This window comes from Vigna unguiculata, chromosome 6, assembly GCF_037176805.1.
Source record: "Vigna unguiculata cultivar grain cowpea cultivar isolate G323 ecotype 2 chromosome 6, ASM3717680v1, whole genome shotgun sequence".
NCBI lineage: Eukaryota > Viridiplantae > Streptophyta > Magnoliopsida > Fabales > Fabaceae > Vigna > Vigna unguiculata.
This window is the reverse complement of record NC_140797.1, coordinates 38090024-38112969: the sequence shown is the minus strand read 5'-3', so window position 1 is coordinate 38112969 and position 22946 is coordinate 38090024. Positions and strand designations below refer to the sequence as shown.

The 22946-nt window shown below is 31.5% G+C and overlaps 5 protein-coding genes across 5 annotated transcripts; all 5 read right to left on the bottom strand.

The window, feature by feature from the left end:
* Positions 1–1982: 1982 nt before the first annotated feature.
* LOC114188213 (epoxide hydrolase 2-like) lies at positions 1983–3457 on the bottom strand. Its single transcript, XM_028076775.2, has 3 exons — positions 2883–3457; positions 2506–2750; positions 1983–2361 (listed from the first exon to the last, which is right to left on the bottom strand). Exons 1-3 carry the CDS (start codon positions 3345–3347, stop codon positions 2115–2117), a joined length of 957 nt encoding a protein of 318 aa, XP_027932576.1. The 5' UTR covers positions 3348–3457; the 3' UTR covers positions 1983–2114.
* A 3189-nt stretch (positions 3458–6646) lies between these two features.
* On the bottom strand, positions 6647–8236 carry LOC114186705 (epoxide hydrolase 1-like). Its single transcript, XM_028074679.2, has 3 exons — positions 7619–8236; positions 7243–7487; positions 6647–7117 (listed from the first exon to the last, which is right to left on the bottom strand). Exons 1-3 carry the CDS (start codon positions 8081–8083, stop codon positions 6871–6873), a joined length of 957 nt encoding a protein of 318 aa, XP_027930480.2. The 5' UTR covers positions 8084–8236; the 3' UTR covers positions 6647–6870.
* A 2178-nt stretch (positions 8237–10414) lies between these two features.
* Positions 10415–11890, bottom strand: LOC114186704 (epoxide hydrolase 1-like). The gene is made up of 3 exons (XM_085674806.1): positions 11366–11890; positions 11035–11279; positions 10415–10950 (listed from the first exon to the last, which is right to left on the bottom strand). Exons 1-3 carry the CDS (start codon positions 11828–11830, stop codon positions 10704–10706), a joined length of 957 nt encoding a protein of 318 aa, XP_085530932.1. The 5' UTR covers positions 11831–11890; the 3' UTR covers positions 10415–10703.
* Positions 11891–16013: 4123 nt separating this feature from the next.
* LOC114186795 (epoxide hydrolase 1-like) lies at positions 16014–17387 on the bottom strand. The gene is made up of 3 exons (XM_028074813.2): positions 16839–17387; positions 16496–16740; positions 16014–16417 (listed from the first exon to the last, which is right to left on the bottom strand). Exons 1-3 carry the CDS (start codon positions 17349–17351, stop codon positions 16171–16173), a joined length of 1005 nt encoding a protein of 334 aa, XP_027930614.1. The 5' UTR covers positions 17352–17387; the 3' UTR covers positions 16014–16170.
* Positions 17388–19565: 2178 nt separating this feature from the next.
* Positions 19566–21130, bottom strand: LOC114186796 (epoxide hydrolase 2-like). The gene is made up of 3 exons (XM_028074814.2): positions 20502–21130; positions 20145–20389; positions 19566–20058 (listed from the first exon to the last, which is right to left on the bottom strand). The coding sequence occupies exons 1-3, from the start codon at positions 20964–20966 to the stop codon at positions 19794–19796; spliced, it is 975 nt and encodes a 324-aa protein (XP_027930615.1). The 5' UTR covers positions 20967–21130; the 3' UTR covers positions 19566–19793.
* Positions 21131–22946: the final 1816 nt, after the last annotated feature.

Here is a 22946-nt window from a genome sequence, read left to right as displayed (position 1 = left end):
GGTATTGTTTATGAACAAAATAGCTTCGAACTTCGTTTTTTATTTTTAATCAAGAATCGAGAGAGCGTAGACCAGACGAACGTAATTACTGAATTCATTTTTAAAAATTAAGGGTTAAATATGTTTTTTGTTCTTGTAGTAAATTTTGGAATTAGTTTATTTTAAAATTTTGAACCAATTTAGTCATTCATCTTTCAAAATACATAGATTTAGTCTTTTTAATCAAATTTTATTAGGTTTATTTGATGTTTTGTACGCATTTCAGGATTGTACTTGAGTTGTTTATACTGTTTAATACATTTTTGCTTTAATGTTAAATCAAACATTATCATGAAACGTGCTTGAAATGTTAAATAAATTTAATAAAATTTGATTTGAATGACTAAATCCATATATTTTGAAAGATAAAAAACTAAATTAGTTCAACATTTTAAAATAAAATAATTCTAAAATTTATTTAAAATTAAAGAAAAAAAACATATTTTATCCAAAAATTAAATATACAGGGAGGGGATGACCGAGGTTCATACATGGTTTCAAGTTTAAAAATGAAATTCAAAGCGAGGGTTAAACCCACACTGTCTTACAGGAGATAAAATAAGTGAAAAATATAAGAATCAGATTTGGGAGCTTCCTTGTTTAGAGGATTGGTCATAAACGGAGGCAGAAGGGACGCATTTGCGTTGGTATTCTCCATTTGAATTAATTGGTACTCTAATCCCAAGTAGTGTAAACATATTTATACATTCATCATTTTTAAATTTATTCTACACACATTTATTTGCATTAGTAGAAAAATTATCACTTATAAAACATCAAAATTTTCATGTCTATTTCAGTCCAATAAAATATTTTGAAAATTTTATATTATAATTATTTTATGTTAATTTATATAGTAGAAGATCAGTTTATTAGAATTTCAGTTTGGATGTGTTTGGATTTAAATAATTTTATAAAATATTTTTTGGTTCCTTTACCGCTTACATTGGTAGTGTAAGAAATTTCTTAATATATAAATCTTGATATAGTGCGTATCTAATTTGGGTAATCTCTAACTATGTATATGTATATTTTGTAGTAAAGGTGGACAAAATATTTAAATTTTTAGATCTGATACATAATAATTCAAATTTAGCTGATTTCGATTGAATCAAGGCTTGCTGAAATTCAACCAATTTGGCACTTGTCGAAATTTGACCGAGTCTGCAGTGGTTGAAGTTTGGACAAGTCGGCTTGAGTCGAAATTCGGATAAGTCAACCCCAATCGAAAGTCAGTCAAATCAATGAAGTTTGGCCGAGTTGGCCCAACAAAAGGTCGTTCGAGTCGTCTCGGTCAAAACTCAGTCAAGTCGATCTTAAGTGAAGGTCTGTTGAGTCGGAGCAACCAAAACATAAGATTAAGTCAAAAGATCAAGTTGAGTCGGCCTAAGACGAAGGGTCGAGCCTAGTCTTCCCAATATATATCTAATGGACTTAATATATTAGGTTGATCTCATTCAATTTAATTGACAAAGTGGACTAGATCTAATTTTAATCCAATTTAAATTGGATCGTAAAACAATCTAAATTTAGTTGATCTAGTCAACACAGAATTTAGATTAAAATTTAGATTCATTTTATCCGGTTCAACTAGATTTGAATTATAGATTTTGGACATTGAAAAATCCAATCCACAATTATCCATATTTTTCATTACTCAAAAATTCACACCATAGTTCCTTGTGAACTATGTCAAAATTTTAGTAGGAGTATCCTAAAAATCATGCGGGCACGGCATAACATATTGCTGATACAAGTAGCACCAAAGAGAGCATGGATCGAAGCTATTTGGGCGGATGAGAAGGAAATAGTGATGGAAACAGAATTGAAAAGTCGATTTACTGTGCAATACATTGCATCTTGGTGATGGGAACCTAGTGTAACCTTAAGTTGATGAGTCTCGGATAATTGAAAAGAAGTTATACAGTTTTGCTAATATAATATTCAAACACTAAAATCATATTTATTAATAAAAACAACTCGTGTTCCTCGGTACATATATAGTCATCGTAAAATAAAAAACACAGCAGCTTCAACAACAATTTATTCTACTTTGAAGTCATTTTTGGATGAGATCAAAACTTCTTGATAAACTCGTATATGTAATTACTGATTTCTTCTGCTGTTTCTTGATTGTTGAAGTGAGCTACATCTTTCTGCACAATCACTTCTTCTAAATTTGGCACATTTTGTTTGAAAGCTCCACCGTGGATATACTCCTTCATGTTCAGTGAGGTGTATACCATGTCCAACTCAGTTGTGATGTGCTTTACCGGCACTTGGATTTTCACTCCACTCCATGGTGCTGTCAGCTCCCAGTTTCTGTAAACAACAATACACTTAATGAATCAGTAATCTTTCTAATATATCTTCCTTATTCCAATCCTTCCCCCGAAAAGGAAACATTGATTTTGAATATATAGTGTAAACAATTATATATCCTCCGAGAAACTATAAATTACTTACAAGTTCAAATTTCTGTAGTAGTTCAAGGGTCCTGTGAAGCCTGTTTTCTCAAATTTGGATACATAATAGGCAAGATCATCTTCCGTGAGCCAAGAGGGTAAGGAATTCGGCATATCTGGATTGAACCCACTTCCATACTCTCCCTTCGGAAAGATTGGAGGACCAGGTTTTCGAGTTGTGAGAATGTTTTTGAGCACATACTCAGTCCCAACTTCAGCCATCTGAGCCTCTATTTCGCCCGGTTTCTGTCACAAGTATCGAACACAATTATTACCTTCAGATCTGATATCACTCCACTAAATTCTCCTTTCACTTCACATGAAAAAAGAACAGTAAAATGAAAAACAGTGTTGGGGAAAATGAAGAAGTATATATACCTGAAATCTGCAGACGTAGTAGTCGTCTCCGTACATAGCACGCATTGCATCGACGAGTCTGACGTTGGGGTCTCTGTGAAGCAAAGGAACACTGAGGCAGATATAGGCCTTCACTTTTTCAGGGCGAAACATGCAGAGGTACCAACCTATGACGGCTCCCCAGTCATGAGCCACAAGGAATACTTGGTCCACACCCAGAAGCTCTATAAGCGCAACCAAATCACCCACTATATGAAAGCATGTGTAGCTGCTCATTGAAGCCGGTGCCTCTGTGTCACCGTAGCCACGTAGATCTGGTGCAACAGCGTGGTATCCTCTGGAGCTGAGAGCCAGAATCTGGTGGCGCCATGAGTACCAGAGCTCAGGGAAGCCATGGAGGAACAACACCACTGGACCCTCTCCTTTCTCTGCGATATGCATTTTTATGCCATTCACTTCCACTCTTCTGTGTGCTATGCCCTCCATATCTCCTATCTTCTTGCTGCGAGAGTGAGGTTGATGCTTACTCAATCTGAACAGGTGTTTTTGTTTTAGGAAGTTGTTTTATGTGGTTATGTCTGTGGTCTCCATCTTATCACCCAAACATAGTTACCACTGTGTATGTCATTTAATTTGGACCGTTTGGAAAGTAACAGGTTATGGTCGTTTTTGTGTGCGCCGGTTTGCTATATTGGAAAGAAAAGGATTTGAGTTTATATTTATTAAGTAATTAATAAAGTGTTGTTATAATTTATTTTTTGTATTGATATTAGTATTAATAATAAGGGTTAAGTATGTTTTTAGTCCCTGAACTTTGGTCAAAAATTGGAATTCGTCCCTGGTCAAAACTTTGATAAATTTTGGTCCCTAAACTTTAAAAATGAATGAATATAGTCCTTTTAACCCAATTACATTGACTTTTTTTAACATATCGAATGTGTTTCATGTTAATATTGGAGTTGTTTACGTCGTTTGACACATTCTCGGCTCAATATTTACTGAGAAATGGGTTCAAAACCTAAAAACAAGTTAACAAAATTGGGTTAAAAGGACTATATTCATTCATTTTTAAAGTTTAGGGACCAAAATTTATCAAAGTTTCAACCAGGGACGAATTCCAATTATGGGTTAAAGTTCAAGGACTAAAAACATACTTAACCCTAATAATAATGTATTTTACATGGTGGTGTTCACCGTATTAAAAAGTAATTGTAGTAAAAAATTTAAAATAAAGTTTAGTTATTTGTGTTTTTTTTAAAACACAATTAATAAGTTGATTACAAAAATTAATTTTGAATATTATTTTCACATAGGTGTATTGTTGGTTTCTTTTATTTAAAAGAAATAGTTATGTATGATTTATGAGTGGAAGAGATTTTGTGTGGATATTGGTGAAACCTCCTCCTATCAAATTTGAGGTAAGTAAAAATAAAGTATTATGTGTTTTGTTTTGTGTCCGTGTGGTGGTTGTATATTGACTTTAAGCTAACTTTTTGAGTCAATAATGATGTTATCGATTGTTTGTAATTGTTTTAAATTACATTAACATCTTTTTAAAATGGTTAAGTTTTTATGTGATTTATTACAATATTATTTACTATTCTATATTTTTCATTTGCTTTTCTAATTAATTATAATAAGTTAATTTGAATTAAAATATATATTATGGTTGACAAATTTAACCTAAAATTCTATTTTGAATATTTAAAATGGTCAAAATAATTTTAAAGAAAAAAGATTTAATAAATTAAGTTGTACCATATTCTACACTTTTATGATAAATTACAAATAAATTAAGATGATAAATAAATTCGTTTTCATTAATTTAAAATTAAATTCAAATCTATATTTCTGAAAAAGAATTAATTTAGACTTTTACACATCTAAATCTGAATAATTGAATTTTAATATTTATTTTTAAATTCATATCTTTTAAAATAAATTTGGAAGATATATAATTTGATTTATTTAAATTTAAAATTAGATGTTTTTTTCAAATTCATTTTTCATGAAGAAAATTGTTGCACTTTTATAATTAAATTATCATAATCTTACATCTTTAATTAATAAATTTGAATATAAAAAATCAGTAAATTACGTATAATTAATATGAGATGCATAAAGTGTAACGGTTATTTACGATAATAACTTCAGCCTCAGCTACTACCCTCTGCAGTACATTAAATACACACCAAACGGTACTCTGTCTTCTACCTTCCAGATTTATTTCCTCTATATACCTTATATTACTTTACATATTTAAACAGGCCAACATTTGCAATTTCTTTTTATTTTTTTCAAGAAAAATATGAATCGATTATTTATGGAATGTAGTATATACATTATTGAGTGATAAAAATTGGAAAGGTTAAAACTTATCAATTGTTAGAGAAGAGAGAAGTTTATAAACTAATTAAGAGGATTAATGATTCTAATTGTGTGTGTTTAGTAAGAAAAAATAGAAGGAGAAAAGAAAAGAAAGAATTAGAAAATTATATTGGATAGAAGAAGAAAAGAATGTATTTTTTTTTAATTGTTTAAGTTATTTTGAACTATTTTTTATTATTTTATTCATTTAGCGTAATCATAAGAAAAGAGAGAATAAATTACAAATTACTATAACAGGCTCCCGGCATGTAAATTAACAACATTACTTTTTTTAGAATTACTTATCATTTAAAACAATTTCATAGATCGTAAAAAAATAATGTAAATAGTTGGTTTATATAATAAATATCTACTTAATTTCAATACATTAAAAAAGTGGAGTCATCTTAGCATAAAACAAATATAATTAATTTGTGAATGAAATTCTAAATTGATCTTTAACATTCATTATCAATTTTGGTTACTTATTATTATTAATTTTAAATTAGTATTTAATTAATAATAAAAATTAATAATTATAAGTAGTTAAAATCTTAGTAAATAATATTATAAACCAATTTATACTTTAATGTACAAAATTAATTATAAATTTCTATTAATATTAAAGACTATTTTAGATCTAATAATTTTTAGTTTGTAAAACAATGTCTAACTTTTCTAATATAATAAGTAATTATATTTAGTCTTTAAATTAATTATTATATATTTTTTTCAATAAATTTTGTAAAAGATAAAATTAGGTATTAGGATGAGAGTTTGACTACTATAAAAAGGTGAGTTGGGATAACGACAAGACACTTATCCCCATTTAATACATAAATAAGAAAAGGGAGTGATTTTGGAAAAATTTTTAAAGAAAAAAAAAGCACGTAAAAGTTAAAATGCTTAGGTAATAATTATAATTTTTATATGTAACAGTGATTATTTTAATAATAAAAAACTTTTTATTTTATAAATTAATATATAAATTAGTTATTATAGTAACTAAATTTTTGATCAATAAAATTAATTATTAATAAAGTATTTTCTTACATGGAAGTACCAAAAGTTAAAATATCATCAACATATAATTATGTAATGACATATTAATCATTTTCAAATTTACAATAAAATATTTATCCAACATAGGGAGTAGAAAAATCATCACAATATAAAACATTGTGAAGTTTTTCATGTCTGTTTCAATTCTTTTTTTTTCTTTTTGAAGAATTTCATATTATAAAGTATTGTGTTAATTTATACAATGAAAGATCATTTCAAATTTCATATTATATATGTTTTGATTTAAATAATTTTGAAAAATATATATTTTGACTCCTTTACCACCTGCCTTTATAATTTAGGAAGTCCCTTATATAAATTATTGAATAACGAGTGATATAATGTGGACCTATGTATATATTTGGCAATACTCAAAATTTCAACCACAATTCCTTGTAAACTATGCAATACATTTCGTCTTGGTGATGGGAAACTAAAATCATATTTATCAATTAAAAATAACTTTTCTTATTTATGCATTATCTCCTGCATAATTAAAAGTAACCCGTGTTCCTCGGTAAAAACACAGCAGCTTCAACAACTTATTCTACTTTGAAGTCATTTTTGGATGAGCATGAGATCAAAACTTCTTGATAAACTCGTAAATGTAATCACTGATTTCCTCTGCTGCTTCTTGATTGTTGAAGTGAGCAACATCTTTCTGCACAATCACTTCTTCCAAATTTGGCACATCTTGTTTGAAAGCTCCACCGTGGATATACTCCTTCATGTTCAGAGAGGTGTACACCATGTCCAACTCACCTGTGATGAACTTCACCGGCACTTGGACTTTCACTCCACTCCATGGTGCTGTCAGCTCCCAATTTCTGTAAACAACATACACTTAATTAATTCTTTTCTAATCATTGGATCCTCATCATGTTTTCGAAAACTTATCCCCGAAAAAGTAAACATTGATTTAGAAGGAAACAGTGCCAAACAATTATCCTACGAGTTCCCATTTCTGTAGTAGTTCAAGGGTCCTGTGAAGCCCGTTTTCTGATATTTGGAAACATAATAGGCAAGATCATCTTCTGACAGCCAAGAGGGTAAGGAGTTAGTGATATCTGGATTGAACCCACTTCCGTACTCTCCCTTCGCCAAGATCGGAGGACCAGGTTTGCGAGTTGTGAGGATGTTTTTGAGCACATACTCAGTCCCAACTTCAGCCATCTGAGCCTCCATTTCGCCTGGTTTCTGTCACAAGTTTTGAATTGAATTAGTTACTGCGATGCATCTGTACAACCTCCTTCCTTAGTTTCACACAGAAAAAAAAATGATTTGATTATTTTCTTGTTTAAACATGGAAAATGAAAGACTTTAGTAACCTGGAATCTGCAGATATAGTAGTCATCTCCATACAAGGCTCGCATGGCATCAAGGGGCTTCACTTTTGGGTTTCTGGGCCAGAAAGGAACACTGAGGCAGACATAAGCCTTGACTCTGTGTGGGCGAAACATGCAGAGGTACCAGCCTATGAGGGCTCCCCAGTCATGAGCCACAAGGAAGACTTGGTCCACACCCAGAAGCTCTATAAGCGCAACCAAATCACCCACAATGTGAAAGCAGGTGTAGCTGCTCATTGAAGCTGGTGCCTCTGTGTCACCGTAGCCACGTAGATCTGGTGCAACAGCGTGGTATCCTCTGGAGCTGAGAGCCAGAATCTGGTGGCGCCATGAGTACCAGAGTTCAGGGAAGCCATGCAGAAACAACACCACAGGGCCCTCTCCTTTCTCTGCAATATGCATTTTTATGCCATTCACTTCCACTGTTCTGTGCGCTATGCCCTCCATATCTCCGATCTTCTTGCTTCGAGTGTGAGTTTGATGCTAACTCGTTCTGAAAAGGTGTTTTTGTTTCAAGGATAAGTTCCGATTGTGTTTTCGATTTTATCACCCAAACACAAGAATTCAGTGTACTATGTCTCGTTTCTTTTGGATTCTTTCATGAATAGTAGTTTAAGACGGGCCGTGTGTGTGTTTCTATTTTAGTTTATTAAATGAAAAAAATTGGATTATATTTATAAAGTTGTTAGTAAAGTGTTTTTATTATTTATTTTATATATTATTCTTATTTTTATGTTATTAATAATATATTTTAACTGATTGTGTATAGAGTATAAGAAATAATTTTAACTGAAATTGAAAAACAAAATGGTATTATTTGAAAAAATATTTTAACAATTAAATTTTTATAATTTGTTTAGAATTTGAGGTGATATTTTTTAAGTGACTTTGAAATATAAAAAGAAAATGAAAAAAGAGAAAGTTGCTTTAAAGATGTTATCTCATATTATAGAAAAAAGTTATCAAAATTTAGTGATTAAAAAATCATTTTCTTTTTATCTATAGACAATGATAAATTTGCAAGATCAATTTTTAAAATATGTGTTTTCAAATGCTTGTGTGAGAATATAGAAGATTTCATGGGAGAAATCCTATTTGATTTAATTAGTAGTGTGTTCATTGATGTAAGGAGTTAGTACTTGAGGTTTATCCTGGTACTCTAATGCTCATTCAAAGACGAGTATGGTCTTTCTGTTGATTTTTTTGTGTTGTCCTCTACTGAGCATTAAAAACACACTGTTTTGGTACTTTAAATATAATTTTAATATATTTAAAAATTTTGAAATTAATGGTCATCGATGTATTTTGAAGACACAGCAGAGGAACAACAGAGAAAAACCAGTAGAGAATCCAAACTCTTCAAAGACTCATGTAGGGTGGGATGAGTCATGTGGTGAGAGGGGCATGAGGTTCTGTCTTTAAGAACAACCACACGGTTCTTATGAAGGTTAAAGGGACTAACCTTATGTGTGGTAGGGTGAAAGTCATTGACAATGACTCTGTAGGTAATAGAGGTCATCATAAGTGTAAAAATCACCTAGAATCATACATCAATGTGTATGTGTATTTATTATTTTTTTTTGCAACTAGCTTACCCTTCTCCTCAATTTTTATTTGTGTTTTCTTTTTGCAATGATCACCAATCTTGGTGTGAGTAGATATGGAAACTTCTGGTGACCGTACGGATGGCGGATAAAAAAAGTAAAATTCTCTTTATATTTATAGGTAGTTTTATAATTAAAAAAATGGTGAAGTTTAAAAAACAATCAAATTGAAAGAATGGGTTAAATTTAAAATTGAAATCAATAAAATAATTATTTTAATTTAAAAATAAACTTTTATTTTAAGGACAAAATTAAAAAATAATTATGGACACCAAAAAGTAAAATTCTCTCTTACTGATTGAAATAATTTGTCAATAAACCAAAATTTATTGATGGATTTTACTTATGAATTTTAGAATTTAAACTTTATATGAATATTTCCATCAGTACAATCTTTTAGTAAGATCCCTCTATAAATTATATTTGTATTACCAATCAATATTTTCGTCGATAATTTATCTAACGGTCCGTTCCATTGGTAATTTGTGATTTTATTATTGAAGATATTTCTTTCGATAAATTCATTGGTAGAATGAACAATAAATTTTTCCTACCAAATTTAATGAGATTTTTCTTTCTGTATATTAAAAGGAGATTGGTGGGAAGATGAAGAGGAGGAGGAGAAAGAAGAAGATAAAAAGAAAGAAAAAGAGGAGGAGTGTCACGATGGTGTCATGGTGGTCTCGTGGCAGCTTGTCGAATGGTGGCAGCCAAAGTTAGAGGTGGAGGAAGGAGAAGATAAAGAAGATGAGAAAGAGGAGAAGAGAGAATGAGGTTGAGGGAAGAAGAAGAAAAGAAACAGAAAAGGAAGAGAAAATAGAAAGTTCAATCACGATATTTATTAACAAATTTTATCCACGGTCAAAACCCATGATAGTTGTTGCAAATTTGAGATGAGGTTGTAGTTAATTATTGATTGATTTTATGATTCATTGAAAAAAAAATTGACATTTATTTTACCAACAAATATTTTACTATTGATAATTCGTTGATAAACTCAAATTATTGAATTTATTTTTATTATAAACGAATTGTTGTGATTGAGTAATATGTAAGAATAAATAATCTTAATTTCAAAAAGAATGAATTGTGTGATAGAAAAGAGTTTATGGACATCTATGTTTTTTCACACAACCGATATTTATAAAATAAATAAATAAATATACAAATATACTAAATAGAAATGGCAATATATAATTATGAGAAATATTATATTAACTTAAGGGACCATTGAAAATTTATGTAATTAGGTGACGAGTTTGAAAATATATCATTAGACGAAAAGGTTGAAAACTTATTTTCTAGGAGAACAATAATAACTTTATCACACAAGCACATGGTTGATAGGATCACGATGCTGCAGATAAGAAGGATAAGATAAACCCAGCGGTAACAGTGCAGACTCTTCGCCAACTACCACCTTGCAACTGTGTTTTTTTAGCAGCATTCTATTCGTTTTGTGATCAAAACTTCTTGATAAACTCGTATATGTAATTATTGATTTCTTTTGCTGTTTCTTGATTGTTGAAGTGAGCAACATCTTTCTGCACAATCACTTCTTCTAAATTTGGCACATCTTGTTTGAAAGCTCCACCGTGGATATACTCCTTCATGTTCAGAGAGGTGTACACCATGTCCAACTCACCTGTGATGAACTTTACCGGCACTTGGATTTTCGCTCCACTCCATGGTGCCGTCAGCTCCCAGTTTCTGCAAACAACAATACACTTAATTAATTACTTTACTTGTGTCTTTGATAAATTTTCACCGAAAAGGAAACCATAGATTAATTACAAGTTCATATTTCTGTAATAGTTCAAGGGTCCTGTGAAGCCTGTTTTCTCAAATTTGGATACATAATAGGCAAGATCATCTTCCGTGAGCCAAGAGGGTAAGGAATTCGGCATATCTGGATTGAACCCAGTTCCGTACTCTCCCTTCGGAAAGATGGGAGGACCAGGTTTTCGAGTTGTGAGGATGTTTTTCAACACATACTCAGTCCCAACTTCAGCCATCTGAGCCTCCATTTCGCCTGGTTTCTGTCAATACAATTATTACCGTCAGATCTAATAAAAAAAAAGTAAAATGAAAAACAGTGTTGGGGAAAAAGAAGAAGTATATATACCTGAAATCTGCAGACGTAGTAGTCGTCTCCGTACATAGCACGCATGCCATCGACGGTTCTGACGTTGGGGTCTCTGTGAAGCAAAGGAACACTGAGGCAGACATAGGCCTTCACTCTTTCGGGGCGAAACATGCATAGATACCAACCTATGATGGCTCCCCAGTCATGAGCCACAAGGAAGACTTGGTCCACACCCAGAAGGTCTATAAGCGCAACCAAATCACCCACTATGTGAAAGCATGTGTAGCTGCTGATCGAAGCCGGTGCCTCTGTGTCACCGTAGCCACGTAGATCTGGTGCAACAGCGTGGTATCCTTGGGAACTGAGAGCCAGAATCTGGTGGCGCCATGAGTACCAGAGCTCAGGGAAGCCATGGAGGAACAACACCACTGGACCTTCTCCTTTCTCTGCGATATGCATTTTTATTCCATTCACTTCCACTCTTCTGTGTGCTATCTCTTCCATCTCTTTTCTTCTTGCTTTGCTGTGATGGTTTTATGAGTTATTTGGAATTGGAACCGATACACCACATTATATAGGGATAGCGAATTCACTTTATCTCCTGCTTTTTCTTCCTAACGTGTGAAATCCCCACGTTCACACATCATGGAAATTATATCTTGTATAACTTTTTTTTTTTTTCACGTACACGTAACCCATAATCTTTTTATAGTAATATCTATACAAGGAGCAAGTAAATGATATAAAAATATGAACAACTCACAAAAAAATTACTTTTTTTTTTATTATACGAGGATATATTTGTTAACATGAAATGTTTATACTACTTTGGTGACGATTATAAGCGGTTCGTTCTGGTAGTAAAGAACCCAAAATGGATGAATAACTCGGAATGAATATCCAAAAGTTCTTGGTATTTTACTGAAGTGTTAAATAAGGAACGGCTGCTGCTTCTGCTAGTTAGCTACTATTCCCTTCCTTATTTTACACGTTCCAGAAACCACTTGTTATCAATTCATTTATTTTTGGTCGGAGAGTTCCGCGGGTTTCTTTAACTATACTGTACGAAGTACGTGGTGGTTGCCCTCAAGCGATATTTACCTAAATTCAATCAAATCTGTAAATGAAGTGAGAAAAAAAAATGTTCAGTAAACGAACAATTTTTATTAAACCAAACAACTTATTCAAATGAACATTAATTTTAACTTTTTTAAAATCTGAAACAATTTAAATTCATTTTAACCGGATTATACTAAAATTGAAAAATGTAAATTTGAAACGGAAATCCATTTATTAAAAATGTATTTAAATGATTTTGGATGGGCCCCGAATTGAAATATTTGGAGTTGTTCACTTGTCATCGAGAATTTAATGAAGGCGTGTCTTCCCTGTTCGGGTGTCGGTTTTTGAAGTTGTCGGTCTAAAATTGTGTTATTTGTAGGGAGCGCAGTTGGATGCAGACCAAAACTCTGTTTTTGTAATAAGAAGTGCGTTCTCTCACGTAACTATTCTTAATTAATTATATTTAGATTGTAATGACAAGAAACTTACAGGGTCATCCAATATTATGAGGATTTGCATGCGTCATAATGAAATTTACTCTATCCTTGTGGAGATTTACTTTGTTCCATCAAATCCATTTAAATTCCAATTTATTGATCAAACTGAATCGATTATTTTTAGTTTGTGCTTTTCTTAGGCTGTTTTTGACCCAAGTCAAAAGCAAACAAAATTTGTAAAAATAAACCATGGGTGCTTCTCGTGGCTTCATCAATGAGACAAGTTGGTGCAGCCATTGAATTTTTAAAGGCATTTTAGATGGGGAAAACAGGTGAAGTTCATAAAATGTCAATAATTTAGCTTATAATAGGCTTGTTCAAAATTGTTTTTCCTGTATGGCCATCGCTATCTCTAGCTAAACCATAGGTATAGGCCAACTCTAGTTAGACCATGACTCAAGGGCAGGTTGTTCACCATAGACGGAAGATTTTTTGGGTTGTTGATGTGGTAATTTCTCTGAATTGTTTTAAGGTAGCTTGCAATCGAATGGCTTCCGTGTTAGTTCCAATTAAATTTTGTCTCCACAATTAAGGAGATCTCCATCAGGATGTAGGTCAGGCAGCCGCACCAAAACTGAATCGATAAGTTAAAAGTAAATTAAAAATAAATTAAAGTAATACAAGTGAGTAATCAAGTTTAAAAAATAATTAGACCATGATTAAGAAAACTCATGGACCCATGTTAAAAACTATAAATAGAAGGCCAAAATAAGTTAGTGAAGACTTTTACTTCGCATTTATTACAGTTAGGGCTGGGCAAAATAAACCAAACTGCACTGTACTACTAAAAACTGCATTGAACTAAAAAACAATTCACATGAACTGCACTGAACTAAAAAACAGTTCAGACGAACTGAACTGAACTGTTTTTCTTAAAAATAAACTAGACTGAACTACACTGCACTAAACTACATTTCACTATAATATGAACTGAACTGTTATAAACTGAATTGTTTTATAAACTGCACTACGTCAGAACTGAACTGCACTATTTTTGAACTGAACTGCACTATTTTTTTAACTGAACTGCACTATTTTTTAACTAAACTATACTGTTCTTGAACTGAACTGCACTAATTTTTAACTTAACTCACTATTTTTGAACCGTTTTTGAATCGAATTGCACTGATTTTGAATAAACTTCACTATTTTTGAACCGAATTGTACTATTTTTGAACCGAATTGTACTATTTTTGAACCGAATTGCATTAATTTTGAACTGAATTGTATTATTTTTGAACTGAATTACACTATTTTTGAACTGAATTACACTATTTTGAACTGAATTCGTGTGTACGTACGAGTGAGTCTACTAGTAATACTTGAAAGTGTTTAGAAAACTACAAAATCCTACACAACATGATAAATTTCGTATTTCATAATTCTTATTGAAAATAAGCATAATATTTCAATACATCAAAATCAAAATATTAATATATCTTAATACATAAATTTATGTAATTAAAATATATTTATCGAACTAAAAATTAATAAAATATATTTACTTTTATAATTTTATATATTTTTATTTTATGTAACTAAAACTAAATCGGAAATTAAATATAAAAATATGACTTAAATTTATATTTTTACATTTTTCTTAAAAACATAATATATTTACGATTCTGTTTCTAAATATAACATACTTATATATTTATAAGTGTATTATTAATTTTATACAAATAAAAATTAATTTTATTATATTTATTTTGTAAATAAATTTGAATTCTCGCTAATAGTGATAATTCTTTTATAAACAACCTTTTAAAAATATATTATTATTACTTGTTTATTTTTATTGTTGCTGAATTCATTTATTTATAGTTAGAGTATACTTATATTTATATTCTTCTATAATAATTCTATATGTCATTTCTTGACAACTTAATTAATTGTTCACAACATTAACATAGTAAATTAAATATAAGTTAAACAATGTATTAACAAAATTAATTGTGAAAGAATATTACTATTTCCAAATATCAATTTCTTTAAAAACAAAAATATTATTCATACAAAATATAACAATTAAAATTTAATAATATTAAACTAGAAGAAAGAAAAATCTATTTAAAATTCACGTATATCAAACCAAATTGATGGAAAAGAAATAGCTAAATTCGGGTGGTAGATAATCCATTGTAATTGAGATTGTGGTTTAGTTAGGTATATAAAAAATAAATTTGGATAATATTGAAAAAAGAAAAATATTCAGTTTATGCTATAGTTTACAGGCTGCTGGGCTCATGTGGGTAATTGAGTTTTCATGAGAATCAAGTGACAACAATAAGAATAGGTTCCACTTACAGCACTAGAAAATTAAAGAAAGAGTTCAGTGCAGTTATGTGAGTAGTTAACTATTATAAGTTCAGTTTTTCAAAACTTAAACTAATAAATAGTATAATTCAGTTTTCCTATTAATAGTTCAGTTAGTTTTAGCTTAATATAGTTCAACTAACTATGGTTAAGTTACTTTTGCCCAACCCTAATTACAGTATTAATTGTACTTTCTCAAATGGAAGCAAAGGAAGGAAGCGAAAGGAAGGGAACGAAAAAAACGTTAAAGTGTTAAACAAAAGGACTCGAAGACAATTTGAATGTTAAAAGATAAGTGTTTAAGAATAATTTGAGTATTAAAAGATAAGTACTTAGTATCCAAAACAATTTTAAAAACTCTATTTACATTGTTGTACCTGAAAGAGTTTTAAAAATTCTATATTTACATTGTTGTTTGAGTTAGGTCTTTTTAATTTAATGGGATTGATTATTCTAGAAAATATAATAAAAATAATGATTTTATTATAACTGTGTAAAATTTTATTATGATTTTTAAACATTATATATTTACTGGTTTGTTAACCTATTCATTAACATCACTGAAGGAAAATACCTTTTCAGCATATCTCACACACACATCAAATGACTACTTACTAATTATGCAAAAGTGAATTGTGAGTTTTCAACCAACTTAAATTCATATTCTTACTTTTCACCCAATTTCCTTTGCATTTTGATTTACTTTTCCAACTCCTTATTCCCAAAGCATTCTCTTCTTTGTCCATTTTCTTCTTAATGGCTTTACTGAAGTAAAGTTTGATATTACCTTTCTAAATTTGTGAGGAAAAAAATTACTTGTTGTGGACAAACTTTTACATTCACTTTCTCAAAACATGTCTTCACTTGACATATATTACATCATAGTAGGCCTAGAAACCCAACATACCAACTAACTTCACCACCCCTGCAACATTGTTCCAGGTTCAATATGTTCATCTCTGAATAAGATCAGAACTTGCTGATAAAATCAACAATGTGTCGGTTGATTTCCTCAGCTGCTTCTAGATTGTTGAAGTGAGCAACATCTTTCTGCACAATCACTTCTTCTAAATTTGGCACATCTTCTTTGAAACCTCCACCATGGATATATTCCTTGACGTTTCGTGAGGTGTATACCATGTCCAACTCACCTGTGATGAACTTTACTGGCACTTGCACTTTCACCCCACTCCATGGTGCTGTCAGCTCCCAGTTTCTGTAAGCAACATACACTTAATTAATTACTTCTCTTTCTCATAATTTTTCACCGAAAAGAAAAACATAGATTAATTACAAGTTCATATTTCTGTAATAGTTCAAGGCTCCCGTGAAGCCCGTTTTCTGATATTTGGAAACATAATAGGCAAGATCATGTTCTGGGAGCCAAGAGGGTAAGGAGTTAGTCATATCTGGATTGAACCCACTTCCATACTCTCCCTTGGGAAAGATTGGAGGACCAGGTTTGCGAGTTGTGAGCAAGTTTTTCAGCACATACTCAGTCCCAACTTCAGCCATCTGAGCCTCCATTTCGCCTGGTTTCTGTCACAAGTTCTAAAGTTTCACACAGAAACAAAAAAAAAAAAACAAAACAAAAAATGATTTTTTTCATAAACAAGGAAAATGAGAGTTTAAGAAACCTGAAATCTGCAGATGTAGTAGTCGTCTCCATACATAGCATGCATGGCATCGACGGTTCTGACGTTGGGGTCTCTGTGGAGTAAAGGTTCACTGAGGCAGACATAGGCCTTGACTGTGTCGGGGCGAAACATGCAGAGATACCAACCTATGATGGCTCCCCAGTCATGAGCCACAAGGAAGACCTGGTCCACACCCAGAAGCTCTATAAGCGCAACCAAATCACTCACTATGTGAAAGCAGGTGTAGCTGCTGACTGAAGAGGGGGCATCTGAGTCACCGAAGCCACGAAGATCTGGTGCAATAGCGCGATATCCGACCGAAGAAAGAGCCAGAATGTGGTGGTGCCAAGAGTGCCAGAGTTGAGGGAAGCCGTGGAGAAACAACACCACAGGGCCTTCTCCTTTCTCTGCTATGTGCATTTTCATGCCATTTACTTCCACTTCTCTGTGCTCTATTCCCTCCATCTCTCTCTTTTGCAGATAAGTAACTTCCACGATTGCCACGCTGTTCATTTATAAACTTACATTTTTTCTGGTTTACAGAGACCTTCGATGATAATCTACATGCTGTTCTCACTATTTTCTTTTTACGATCATAATACTATTAAATTTAATATTTAATTTTATTGACAATTATTCTTAAACTTATTTTATACCTAGATGATTAATAAATGAAAAGGAAAAGAAAATAATCGTAGTAGAGTTTTCAATTTTTAACCGAATTACGATGTATGATATTCATATATAATTTATAAACTAAAATAATTAATAAAGTTTTGATTAAATAATGAACATACTTTAAAGTTGCTTTCAGCAGATATTTCAAGGTACGACCATCGATATGATTAAGTTAATATAAAGTTGGATTCTTGGATCTTCTTTTCAAATGACACGTAAGTTCTTCCCATGCAAGAATGTTTCACGTGTCAATGTAAAAATGTAAGATCTGAAACATTTCAATCTTCTATCTCATCCACACGATATTTGGATGTATCTCATCCAAAGTCCATGAAAAGGTGGAAAAAAAAAAAGTTGAAAGCACTTATTTAATAACATGTCAACCTATAATAGCTCATAGCTCTTAATAGAAAGAGAAAATATAGAAGAGGCTAATTTATGGAATACAGAATTTTAATTGTTCTATAAATATTTTAATTCAAACTTGTTATATTAGAAATTGTTTAATTTTTTACGGGACCTTCGTTAAACTTTTTTATAGACATTAATATTAATTAACCAGCTTGACTTGTTCAATAAATGTAGACCTAAGTTTTGAACCTAAATTAGATATATGAACATTTTTAGCTCAAATGATGTTAACTCAATCTAAGCTTGGTTAAAAAAATTGCAAACTAGCCTTGAGCTTTGTTAAATTTGAGCTTTTGCTCAACTACCCTCCATTTATAAAAGTACTAGGAAAGTTTGATAGTATTATTTTCTTATAAAAAATTATTTGTTGACAAACATTTTTTTTTAATAATTTGATAAAATTTTTATAAATAAAATTAAATAAATGATTTTTTTAATCTTTTAATCAAAATAAAGTAATAAAATAATATCTTTTTTATCTATAGGGGTAATTTATCAAATTTTGTTAAAAATTTATTTATTAAAATATCATTATCATTTACTTAAATCGCTATTTGACAATGATATTATTTTATTTTAAAATTTTATTTGTTAAATGTAATATTTACTATTAAAAAGAATGATAAAGTGAAAGTAAGAGAAAAAATAGGCCTCAAAGTGTTTTTTTTTTTTTTGTTATTAAATGAACTTACTCGCTTTCGATAAAATATTGTACTTGAGTTTTAAATTCTGAAAACGAATTAAACATCTGGACCTTGTTAGCGTGGTTTGGGCTTAGCCATCATAAGTCCAATTTGAATCTGAGCCTTTTGGGTTGGCTGATTATAGACATAATCAATTACAACATTATTTGCGTATTACATCGTTTTTATTTTTCTAATTAGATACTAAATTCTTCTTCTAATCCATAAACTTTAAATTGCTCATAATTTTCTATTTGTATATGTGGAACAGTTGGGGCTGGCGTGAAAACTTTCGTTAAATTTTATTTCATAATATACATGCAGCAAACATGAATTTTCCATTGTAATAACAATACTATAAATAAAAACTGAGATTGGAAGCCAAAATGACTTAAATTAAAGTTACATTTAAAATCCGTTAGATTTTTCTGATATTATAAATCTCAAAGTATCAATCAAATACGCAATCCAGTACGTAATTGAATTTATAAAATATGGAATTAATTTGCAGATGATATGAAAGACAAGACAATAATACAACTTAGCTAACATACCAATAATAATTAAGTAGGGTTTTTAGGTTAGTCTTCAAACTATCTATGTTTCATCGTCATTAAATAAATTTTTAAACTAGTTATTCATTTGAACCACAAATTTATTGACCGACAGTTTAGCTATTTTAAAATTAGATTCTAATTTAGTCTATAAATATAAATACTCATTATTTTAATCTTTAAAAATATGTTTTCTCATAATAATAAATAAATATTTTAAATTATTGACAATTTACTACTGTTTCTGCCATTTCTTTTTATCGACCTTTTAACTTGTATACAAAAAATAAAAGATATAATAAATTTACTACAAAATATTTCATTCGCATGGAGACATTTTAATCATTATTTGGTTTTTGTTTTGGAACTAAATAATATCTAATAAGTACTATGTAATAATGTATTCAAACATTTCAAAATTACGTAAATATTTTTTCAATATACAAATAACTAATTGACTTTTAACCCTATATCCTCCAACATTTTCAAGACAAGCTTGAAAATTTTATTTAGTTATTACAAAGGGGCAGAAACGGTTACTGGATGTGGGTTTATATCGAAATAAAGTGCATGAACCTTAACTACGAAAACCTTTTGGCTCTATAACAGCATGAATCTGCGACAGTGTTTCAGGTTGTTTTTGCATCGGCATGCTTCTTGATAAAATCGTATATGTGATCATTGACTTCCTCGGCAGCTTCTTGATTATTGAAATGAGATACTCCTTTCAACACAATCACTTCTTCTAGATTTGGCACATCTTGTTTGAAACCTCCACCGTGGATATACTCCTTCAAGTTCAGCGACGTGTATACCGAGTCCAAGTCTCCGGTGATGAACTTTACCGGAACCTTGATTTGCGCTCCACTCCACGGTGACGTCAGCTCCCAGTTTCTGCAAAATATACACACAACTTTTTAACCAACTTTCCCGATAAAGAAACATGATTTATATATAGCAGCGGAAAATCAAGAATTTACGTGTCAAAATTTCTGTAGTAGTTCAAGCTTCCGGTGAAACCCGTTTTGTTGAATTTGGAGACAAAGTAATCAAGATCATCTTGTGTGAGCCAGGAGGGTAAGGTATCAGGCATATCTGGATTGAATCCAGTTCCAAATTCTCCCTTGGGAAAGATTGGAGGACCAGGTGTTCGATTTGTAAGGTTGTTTTTCAGAACATACTCAGTGCCAACTTCAGCCATCTGAGCCTCCATTTCTCCTGGTTTCTGTCACAAGTTTTAAGCACAAATATTACCATCACACAACTCAAAATCATTCCTTAATTTTACATAAACAAATATATTTCATGAAAATCTGACAAATTGTAAGGAAAATAACCTGAAATCTGCAGATGTAGTAGTCGTCTCCGTACATAGCACGCATGGCATCGACGGTTCTCACGTTGGGGTCTCTGTGGAGTAAAGGGACACTGAGACAGACATAGGCTTTGACTCTGTCGGGGCGAAACATGCAGAGGTACCAACCTATGATGGCTCCCCAGTCATGAGCCACAAGGAACACCTGGTCCACGCCCAGAAGGTCTATAAGCGCAACCAAATCACCAACTATGTGAAAGCATGTGTAGCTGCTGATCGAAGCTGGTGCCTCTGTGTCACCGTAGCCACGTAGGTCTGGTGCGACAGCGTGGTATCCTTGGGCGCTGAGAGCCAGAATCTGGTGGCGCCATGAGTACCAGAGCTCAGGGAAGCCATGAACGAACAACACCACAGGGCCCTCTCCTTTCTCTGCTACATGCATTTTTATGCCATTCACTTCCACTCTTCTGTGTACTATCTCTTCCATCTCACTATCACTCCTTGGGTTCGTTCTTCCCTTATTCTAATCTCAAAATGTTTTTCGTCTTCTACCAAAGTTCTGGGTACTTGATTTATGATCCAAACGAAGGAAATGGCTATGTATCTAAGTATCTTGATTGTTACTGCAATGCTAAATATGTATATATGCTAATACTGGTTATTGTTTGCTTCTTTATTTTATTAGAAAGAAGTTATCAATTTAAGTTTGAATTACAATGGTTTGGTTTCTATATATTTGATTAGTTTATAATAATATATTTGATCACGAACAAACCATTGAATTAGTTGACGCGAGCCTCTTCAACCTCTTTAATTAGAGTAATAATGCTGGCTGCTGTGAATACTGTTGCATTTTCTTTGTTTGATTGAGCTTTCACCTGCCACATTATTCGTTTTATCTTTTCTTTCTATGCCTTGACTTTGCGTTTTTTTGTTGAATTTGGCGTAATTCAAAATCATTGAGACCGATTCCATCTTGTTGGATTTTAATATCAGTGGTTTGAAACTGCAATTATTTCATTCTCGAATTTTGTTTTAAGTGTAACACGTTATTCACGTATAGGGTGATTTTGGCATATATCCAGTGTTTAACCAAAAGTTAAGAATGTGACACTATCTTTAAAAAAAAATTAAATAATAGATTTACGAGTCTTTTATATGAATATCCTATTTTTATCGAGTATGAAACTTAAGACTTTACATTTGTTAACATGATATCCAATAAATTTACAAAGTAAATAAAAGGTGAGGTCGAAAGAGATCGACTAGAGAAATTGATACTATGAAATGTTTAAGAAAAAATATGGATCAATTAAGTTTAATTATTTATAAAATATTTATTTTCTTAATATCATTACAAAAAATTGTGTAAATTATAAATTGTTAAATTTTTTATTAGTGAATAATTTAATAGTTCAGCAGTAAAATAATATCCCTAGTTTTACGAGATTCTTTTTCTGTTTCTTGACTAAGTCTTTTGTTAGTGGTTAGAAGCAGCAGGCTTATTTTTCGCTTTTCAGTTTTTGTCATGTATAACTATTTAATAGTCATGAATAGTTCAATAAAACATAAAGTACTTTTTTCTAGTATTTTCTCTCTGCTATGCTACTTTACATTTGACACCAGAGCCTCATCACGAGGCCTGATTTTCAAAAAAGGGGAAGAAAGCAGCAACTTTCTATGCAAGGAGTGAGTCAAAAATGTCATTAGAAAATTCATTTGTCCAACCATCAATTCCTAAATTTGATGGACACTATGATCATTAGGAAATGTTGATGGAAAATTTCCTCCGATCAAAAGAGTATCGGGGATTAGTGGAGAATGAGATTTCTGTAGCAGCAGAAGGCACTGTGCTAACAAAATGACAAAGAAAACTCTTGGAAGAACAGAAGCTGAAGGATTTGAAGGCAAAGAACTATTTGTTCCAGGCTTTAGATCCTCCAATTCTTGAAACAATTCTCAACAAAGACACAGCTAAAAGTATTTGGGATTCGATGAAGCAAAAATTCCAAGGTACAACAAGGGTTAAGAATCCACGATTGCAGGCTCTTCGAAGGAAATTTGAGCAACTTGAGATGAAAGAAGGTGAATCTGAGTATTTTGGGCGAACTCTTGCCATTGCAAACAAAATTAAAGCAAATGGTGGGGTCAAGGTAGATGCCGAAGTAGTCTCTAAGATATTGTGATCCATGACTCGTAAGTTTAACTATGTGGTCTGCACAATAGAAGAGTCTGAAGACACGAGCAGCCTGTGTGTGCATGAATTGCATATCAACAAGGATTCTATGGTTGAAGAAGCACAAGCCTAGAAAGTATCCTCTGGATATCAATCTGGTGGACACAGACGTGGTAGAGGAAACTTTAGAGGACACAGCAGGGGACGAAGCATGTCGTACATTGACAAATCTATAATAGAATGTTTCAATTGTCATAAATTGGGATATTTTCAATGGGAGTGTCAAAGAAA